This window comes from Zalophus californianus, chromosome 9, assembly GCF_009762305.2.
Source record: "Zalophus californianus isolate mZalCal1 chromosome 9, mZalCal1.pri.v2, whole genome shotgun sequence".
In the NCBI taxonomy this organism is placed as follows: Eukaryota; Metazoa; Chordata; class Mammalia; order Carnivora; family Otariidae; genus Zalophus; species Zalophus californianus.
Window position 1 is genome coordinate 96,805,947 of NC_045603.1, and position 8,530 is coordinate 96,814,476.

Genomic DNA, 8,530 nt, shown 5'->3' on the forward strand with positions numbered 1-8,530 from the left:
CTCCTTGATGCACTACCCTCCTTCCTTGCAGTTCTTATAATGGTCTTTGGGCCAAATGCGGCCTACCACCTGTTTCTTGTATTTTGTTTTTGTAGTTCGTTTTCTTAACTTTTTGAGGTAATTATAGATTCACACTTAGTTGAAAGAAAAAATACTCAGATCCCATATATTCCTTACCCCATTTCCCCTAATGGCAACATCTTGCATAACATAGTGCAATATCACGACCAGGGAACTGATACTGATAAATCTACTCACCCTACGGCCAGTTATCACTCTCCCGATCCCAACCAGCAGTAACCATTAGTCTGTCCTCCACCTCCATATTTTTATCATTTATTTTTTTAAAAGATTTTAGTTATTTATTCATGAGAGACACAGAGAGAGAGAGACAGAGGCAGAGGGAGAAGCAGGCTCCCCAAGGAGCAGGGAGCCCGATGCGGCACTCGATCCCAGGACCCTGGGATCATGACCTGAGCCGAAGGCAGACGCTTAACCATCTGAGCCACTCAGGCGCCCTATATTTTTATCATTTAAAAAAATGTTCTATAAATGGGACCTATTTTAGTTTGGGCTGCTATAACAGAGCACCATAGACCGGGTGCCTTAAACAACAATTTATTTCTCAGTTCTGAAGGCTGGAAGTCTAAGATTAGGGTGCCAGCATGGTTGGGTTCTGGTGAAGGTCTTCTTCCTCGTTTACAGATAGTCACGTTCTCGTTGTAGCCTCACATGGCAGACAGAAAGCACACAAAGTAGCTCTCTGGCCTCTTCTTACAAAGGCACAAATCCCGTTCATGAGGGCTCCACCCTTATAACCTAATAGCCTCTCATAGGCCCCACCTCCAAGTGCCATCACACTGGGGATTAGATTTCAACATAATGAATCTGGGGGGGGGGATACAAACATTCAATCCACAACAAGAAAATATCATATATAACCTTTTAAAATTGCCTCTTTTCACTCAGTATAATTCCCTTGAGATCCATCCAAGTTGTTGTATGTAGCAATAGTTTATTCCTTTTTTTTTTTTCTAAGTAATCTCTATGCACCCAACATGGGGCTCGAACTCACAATCCCGAGATCAAGAGTTTCATACTCTACCAACGGAGCCAGCCAGGTACCCCTTTTGCTCATTCTTTAGAAAACGGTTGAGGCTTTTTAAATAACAGTTTTATTGACATAAAACTCACATATTATACAATTTACCATCAAAGTGTACAATTCAGTGGTTTCTAGTATATTCAGAGTTGTTTTTGCCTTCATAGATTTGTGTATTCTAGACGTTTCATATAAATGGAATTATACAATATGTGGACTTTTTCACTGGCTTCATAAACTCAGTACAATGTTTTCAAGGTTCATCCATATTGTAGCATGTATCAGCACTCTGTTTCCTTTTATTATTAAATAATATTCCATTGTACGGATATACCACATTTTATTTATCCAATCATCAATTGATGGACATTTGGGTTGTTTCCACTATCGTGAATAATGCTACTATGAACACTCAAGTTTAAGTTTTTGTGTAAACATACATTTTCAATTCTCTTGGGTATATAGCTAGGAGCGGCATTGCTGGGGCATATGGTGATTCTACGTTTAATGTTTTGAGGAACTGCTAGCCTATTTTCCAAAACAGCTATACCATTTTATATTCCTACCAGCAATGTATAAAGGGTTTCAATTTCTTCATCCTTGCCAACACTTTTCAGTGTCTGTATTTTAAATTATAGACAACTGGTGAGCGTGAAATAATATCTCACTGTGGATGTGATTTGCGTTTCCCTAAGGGCTAGTGATATTGAGCATCTTTTCATGTGCTTATTAGTTCTTTATCTTCTGAGAAATGTCCACACAGATCATTGGCCATTTTTTAATTGCATTATTTGTCTTTTTATTATTGAATTGTAATTAGTTTTTGTATATTCTAGATACAAGTCCCTTTACCGTACACATGATTTGCAAATATTATCTCCCATTCTGAGAGTTGTCTTTTCACTTTCTTGATGGTGTCCTTTGAAGCACAAGTGTTTAACCTTGATTACATCCAATATATCTATTTTTTCATTTGTTATTCATGATTTTGCTACCTTATCTAAGAAACCATAGCCTAATGGAAGATCACAAAGGTTTACATATATGTTTTCTTCTAAAAATTTTATGGTTTTAGGGGTGCCTGGGTGGCTCAGTCCATGGAGCGGCCAACTCTTGATTTCGGCTCAGGTCCAGGTGTCACTCTTGATCTCAGGGTCCGGGGATCTGTGCTCAGTAGGGAATCTGCTTAAGGACTCCCCCCCTCCCTCTCCCTCTGCTCCTTGCTCACCTCTCTCTCTCTCTCTCAAATAAATAAATAAATCTTTAAAAAAAAGTTTTATGGTTTCAGATCTTACATTTAGGTGTGTGATCCATTTTGAGTTAATTTTTGTAAGTGGTGTGAGGTAAGGGTCTAACTTCACTCTTTGGCACGTGGCTATCCAGTTGTCCCTGCACCATTTGTTGAAAAGCCTATTCTTTCCTCACTGAATGCTCCTGGCATCCTTGTTGAAAGTTGAACAGAGGCATATGGGAGTTTCCTTCAGGACTCTCAATTCTATTTTATTCAGCTATGTCTAATGTTATACCAATACCACTCTGTTTTGACTATAGTTACTGTTGAGTTTTGAGAGGGCTTTTTGTCAATACGTGGTTTGCAAATATCTTCTCTGTAGCCTGTCTCTTTACCATCTTCACTGGGTGTTTTGCAGAACAGAAGCTTTTAATTTTGGTCAGGCCGAAATTATCTTTTTTTTTTTTTATGCTTTATGCTTTTGATGTCAAGCCTCTTCCTGTGTTTATAAATAGTTTCATTATAACACACCCATGCTCATTTGTTTACATAATGTCTGTGGCTGCTTTAACATATGACAGCAGAGTTGAATAGTTGTTAACAGAGACATAGGACCTACAAAGCCTAAAATACTACCTGGCTCCTTACAGAAAACTTTGTGGACTCCTTGCTCTAATCTGCTAAGCCTTTCTACCAAGCACCTTTACATCTACTCTTCCCTCTATCGGAAACACTTTCTTCAGATCTTCTCATGGCTGGCTCTTTATTGTCACTCAGGTTCCTGCTCAAATTCATGTTGCACAGGCCTTCTTTGACCACATTATTTATGCAACCCTACCTTCCCATCCCAACATGTATGCCTTTAACTTGCTTTATTTTTCTTAATAGAATGTATCACTTCCTTTGCCAGAATATAAGCTACTTGAGGTGAGTCCTTGGCACCAACAGTACCTACCATAGGCACTATTTGAAATATTTGAATGAATAACTGAATCACAGAGAACTACCCATTTTTGAGAAAAACAATCCTGTTACTCCATAAATTATTTCCTTAGGGGAGCAATACTTGAATAAAAGAACTATGTATCTGATTCCCATCATAATTTGTATAAGTGATGTTTGTGTGTCATTTTACCTCTGTGGTATTCCCTAACATAGCAAGCTAAGGAGTTACAGAGGGCTAGAGGGCAAGGATCTTCGGATGTCTTTAGATTTAGTTTTTTTTCTTTTTTTTAAGATTTTATTTATTTATTTGTCAGAGAGAGAGAGAGAGAGCATGAGCAGGGGGAGCGGCAGACAGAGGGAGAAGCAGGCTCCCCGCTGAGCAGGGAGCCCGATGCTGGGCTCGATCTCAAGACCCCGGGATCATGACCTGAGCCTAAGGCAGAAGCTCACCAGACTGAGCCACCCAGGTGCCCCTAGATTTAATTTTCTAACTCTATATTCCTTCCTGATCTCCTCTCGAACCTAAACTACAATTTAACAGGTGAATACTAATGTAGGTTATCTTTTTCATACTGTGATTGCTTTCTCCCCATTGTTTTTGAATTCTGAACCTCTTGATCTGTCTACTACAAGGACCATGCAAAACAAAAGAAAAGAAAGAGGGCTTTGGTATAAAGATATTGATCACAGGCCAGCTCCAGCATGCTCTAGCTGTGTGACCTTGAAAATTTATCTCAAGATCTTAAACCTTGAATTCAGTCCCCCTCACAAATCAATGTATGTAAATAACTGGAAGTTCCCAATTATTTAATATTTTCTATATGCCTAGCTTCTGGCACAAAGCTCCTAAAACCCTTGTGATTTTCTAAGGGATAAGAACACTAGGAGCTTCTCTTGTTCTATTATTTGTCTTTGACCCCGTCCCTGACACAGAGATCCTAAGACCCTTATAAATTCCTAAGTGATGAGAGGGCTAGGAGCATCTTTTGTTCTAATCAGGTGACTCATTACATTAATGAGAGGACTCCTGGATGGGGGCTGGTCACCAGAAAGACCAAGCCATGGTTAGAAGCTTGGCGATTCAGCCCCACGTCCTCACCCTCCAGAGCAGGGAGAGGGGCAAGAAATTGATCATACCTACGTGAGGAAGCTCCATAAAATCCCAATAGTAGGGCTTTCAGAGAGCTTTCAGGCTGGTGAACACATGCATCCTGGGAGGGTGACTCACCCCAAGTCCAGGAGGATAGAAGCTCCTGCACTTGGAAGCCCCCAGACTTACCCTACGTATCTCTTATCTGACTGTTCATCTGCACCCTTTATCGTAGTCTTTAATAAGCTGGTAAATATAAGTAACTGTTCCTGCGTTCTTTGAGCCACTCCAGCAAAGTAGTCAAACCCAAAGGAGGGGTTGTTGGAATCCCTGATCTAGGGCCAGCTGGTCAGAAGTATGGGTAAAACTGGGGCTTGCAACTGGTATCTGAAGTGTGTGAGTGTGTTGGGGGGAGGGTCAGTCTAGTAGGACCGAGCCCCTAACCTGTGGAATCTGATTCTATCTCCAGGTAGATAGTGTCCTAATTGAATAAAATTATAGGACAACTAAGTGGTGTTACAGAAGATTGCTTGGTGTGAGGAAAAACCTTGACACATTTGGTGACTAGAACTGAAGTGTTTTGTGTGAGTAGGAAACAAGACCCAAAGGAAAGAATCACAGTAGGGAAGAACTGGATTTTTCCCTACATAGCCAAATACTCGGCCAAGTGCTTAGAATATATGATCTAATTTAATTGTTACAATAATAGGCAAAGAGACACGTCATGCAAAAAGCTAATTATACTGTGGCTAATAGATATGAAATAGGACAAACTTTCATAGCCATTTGTATCTGGCTATGTCAAAATGACCTTGTCAAAAGTAACGACAGCAACAACCATCTTAAACCTTTACTTATCCTTAATTACTACCAAGATTCAGGAGACTTTGTATTATTGGGATGTTTCATAGATATGGACTTCTTTTAAAATAAAAACGATATATTGGTATCTTAACAACGATTGGTCGGCATAATTAGAAGCTCACAAATAACAGAGGTAGGCAATTCTGTGATTTTTGAAATGGAAAACAAAGTACAGGGTCTAATCTAATTATTAAATAAATATACAGCAGGGGGGACTAGATAGGGGTCTGGGATGGCAGGGGCACGGTGGCTTTGTGTTTCATATCTTGCTCTTATAGTGCTTCCTCTAACATCTTTCCAAAATAGTCTTAACAATTGTCATGTAAATGTATCATCTTTTAAAATATACTGACTTTTAAATTTTTCCAAAATGTTCATCTTTTGGAAAATATGCTAAGGAAGAGCAATTGCTCCCCCAGCTTTTCTTCCCTTAGTATGACCATTAAACATTTCAGGAAAAAAATCGGGCAGCCAGCCATTCAAGATACCAGTGATTTCCCAGAAACAACTTTATTTAAAGTTTTTCTGGATGTGATCACATGTGGTAAACCACTGACTTCAGGCAACATGTGATTTTAGCCACCCAATGATGTCTACCCTACCCTATCTCATTCCAAAGGGTTAACGCCTTTTGGGAGATTCTTATCACAATGCTTCTAAGGTAATAGGGACTCAGTTACACTCTAGAGTCTGCTCTATAAGAAGACTTCTTCCTATTGGAATTCATCTATTACTCTGTATTACTCTTCACACCTACACAGCCATGCTTCTTTTCGAGGATGTTCCCCCAAGACCAGTTATGTATAATTTTACCAAGACCTGTTTGCAATTACAATGCTGAACACGGCTATTTTATCATTCTTATTACTCTTGATGATATGAAAGCACAAAACACCCTAAGGGGCAAATACTAGTTAATTGTGAAAAGACAACGTGAGAATGTACCAAGTCCACTGGCTGCAATATGTCTCTCCCACCACCACTTATGTATGGCATACATGATCAAGATAACAAAAGTTTAGGAAGATGACAGGTATCATGATTATTAACACAACCATGACAAAACAGTTTGATACCAATCTGACATAAATTCTTAATACTCACAACCTGTTCGTTGCGCTCCATCTCTCTGCTATACTAAGAATTGACTCTCCCTCCAAATCCTCTTCAAGGTACTGCTTCCTGTAAATTGTAATTGGCTAGTTATTTATTCGCTCTATCTACTTAAACTCTTCAAGAGCTTAAGTATGACTTAGCCCACCAGTGGGCACACTAATAAATACTTGTGGAAGAATGTGAAACCTTCAGAATTCTAATGATGTCTTAGATTAACTCAATTCTGGGGTCGTCAACAAAGCTCTTTCCACTTGTTCAGTAGCCAGTGGGAAGAATTTTATCAAGTTAAGGGTTCTGGGGAGAGAAAAGGGACAGAGCTGGATATGGTGAAAATGGAACCCCTATATTTGGAGTCATTGCTCTTCATCAACTAGTGGTTTCCCCATTAGCAAAATAAGCAGGGGTTAGGTAATCTTGCTGTTACAAAATTCTGGGCCTTAATGTGGCTTATTTTGCCATATAAAATTTAAAATATTGGAAATAAGCCACCTTTGGCCTAAAGTGCTTCAGTGAGCTGTAGTGGAGTCCGAAATCATGATTCTGCTTAACCAGTTATCAAGTCCTGAATCTGTTCCCTCCTCTCCTGAAGTGGATGCACGGTTGTGGGGATCAGCTGAGATGTTGTATGCTGAAGCACCAGTGTTATTTCCTGAGTTTATCAGGAGGAGGCAGAGTATTAGAACAGACCATTCCTCTGACTATTGCACAGACTCTGTTACTCCTCCTTTCCATTTCTCTCTTCAAACTTCTCACCCCAGTCTCATCTCCCTCCTTTCCTGTCTGCAACTCCTTGTCTTCTAAGTCATCCTCATTTAGGAGATGGGGGGAGGGGACAAATCGAGAAACAAACAAAAACAGTCCATAACTCTTTAAACTCGAGTAAATATACTTTTGTTAAAAAGGGAGATGCTACTTGGTTATTTATGAAATTAATTCAGATAAGTTCTTCTTGAAAACAAGTGGAAATTCTCAATTTAGTCTATGTATTGAACTGGGACAAAATTAATAACAGTATTTTGCCAAGGACACCGGGCCTTACTCCCCTTCTCTTACACTCAGGAATAAAGCATTAAATGAATGGATGATCCATAACTTTCTAAGAAAATTCCAGTTTTCATCTTGCAAAAACCTACAAAACTAATCTCATCTGCTTAACAGTTAACCCGTGCTAGACATCCTTCAAGTTCCCTCCGCCTGGACCATTCTTCATGGCTTCCTCACTTCTGTCAGGTCTCTGGTCAAGACACTTCCTGGGAAAGCACTTCTCAGACCCACCCCATCCCTCTCGCCCACCCCCACCCCCGATTTAATATACCATTCCTTCTCCCTCGCCCACCTTAATACACCAGTCGCCTCCCCATCTCTTACTGTGTATTCTCTTCATAAGATTTATCACCGTTTGGCATTTTATTATCTATCCGTGTGTTTTCCTTGCTGTCTCTTCGCTAGAGTATAAGCTCCGGGAGGGCAGGGCCACTGTCTGGTACGCAGTGGGATCCCCAGCATTTAGAGCAGGGACTGAGGCACAATAGGTGCTCGGGAAATAACCAATATTGTCTCCAGTACTCAGAGGCGACGTGCCGGTTTCTCCAGAGCCGCAGGACCCGCTCTCCCTCAGCCCAGCCCAACTCTGGGTCTCCACCCACCTGGACCCGATCCCAGCTCGCGGGCTGGTCCTCCCACCTGCCGGCCACTGGGACAGCTCAGCGTGTCCACCACCCGGACCCGGCAACTGCAGTTGGGCCCTGCGGCTCCGCTCAACCGTCCGTCTCCGGGGCCCCCCACGCTTCTCCGCTGTCCCAGGTCGCCGCGCCCGGGAGTGGCAATAACGGCGCCACTGCCTTCCGCGGGGCTCGCTCCGCAGCCGTTAGGGCCCCGCGCTGCGCCAAATGCCAAGGATTCTTTTGGAACGGATCCGCTGATGTGGTCGTAAAACGTGACTCGTTTATCCGGCTCCCTCCGGAAGGGAGACGCGCGCTCCCCCCGACCACGGCGACCCCAGCCCCACTTCTCACCCACACACCAGACTGAACCCCGCGGGCGGCCGCCGCACGACCCCTCCGGCGTCTTCGGACGCAGGCGGCTGGGAACCCTTTACGGGGAAACAGCGCTGGGCCCCACAATCCTCAAAGTCGCCGTTAGGAGGGTGTTAACATTTCTGCTTTAAGAGATACCCGTCCCC

General features: G+C 42.0%; 1 protein-coding gene across 8 annotated transcripts in view; it reads right to left on the reverse strand.

Annotated features, from left to right (window-relative positions):
- LOC118355969 (solute carrier family 2, facilitated glucose transporter member 3-like) overlaps positions 1-8,167 on the reverse strand; it is a 61,514-nt gene extending 53,347 nt beyond the window's left edge. For 2 of the 8 annotated variants that reach the window (XM_035721826.1, XM_035721823.1), the window contains exons 1-2: positions 8,032-8,167; positions 6,337-6,414 (exon numbers count right to left, since the gene is read on the reverse strand). In XM_035721826.1, the coding sequence (XP_035577719.1) occupies positions 6,337-6,357 (21 nt within the window). In that variant the 5' untranslated portion in view covers positions 6,358-6,414; positions 8,032-8,167. Of the gene's footprint in view, positions 1-6,336; positions 6,415-7,684; positions 7,884-7,994 lie in introns of those variants that run through there. The other 6 variants (XM_035721825.1, XM_035721822.1, XM_035721832.1 and 3 more) reach the window with 5 other exon arrangements.
- Between the last annotated feature and the right edge of the window lie 363 nt (positions 8,168-8,530).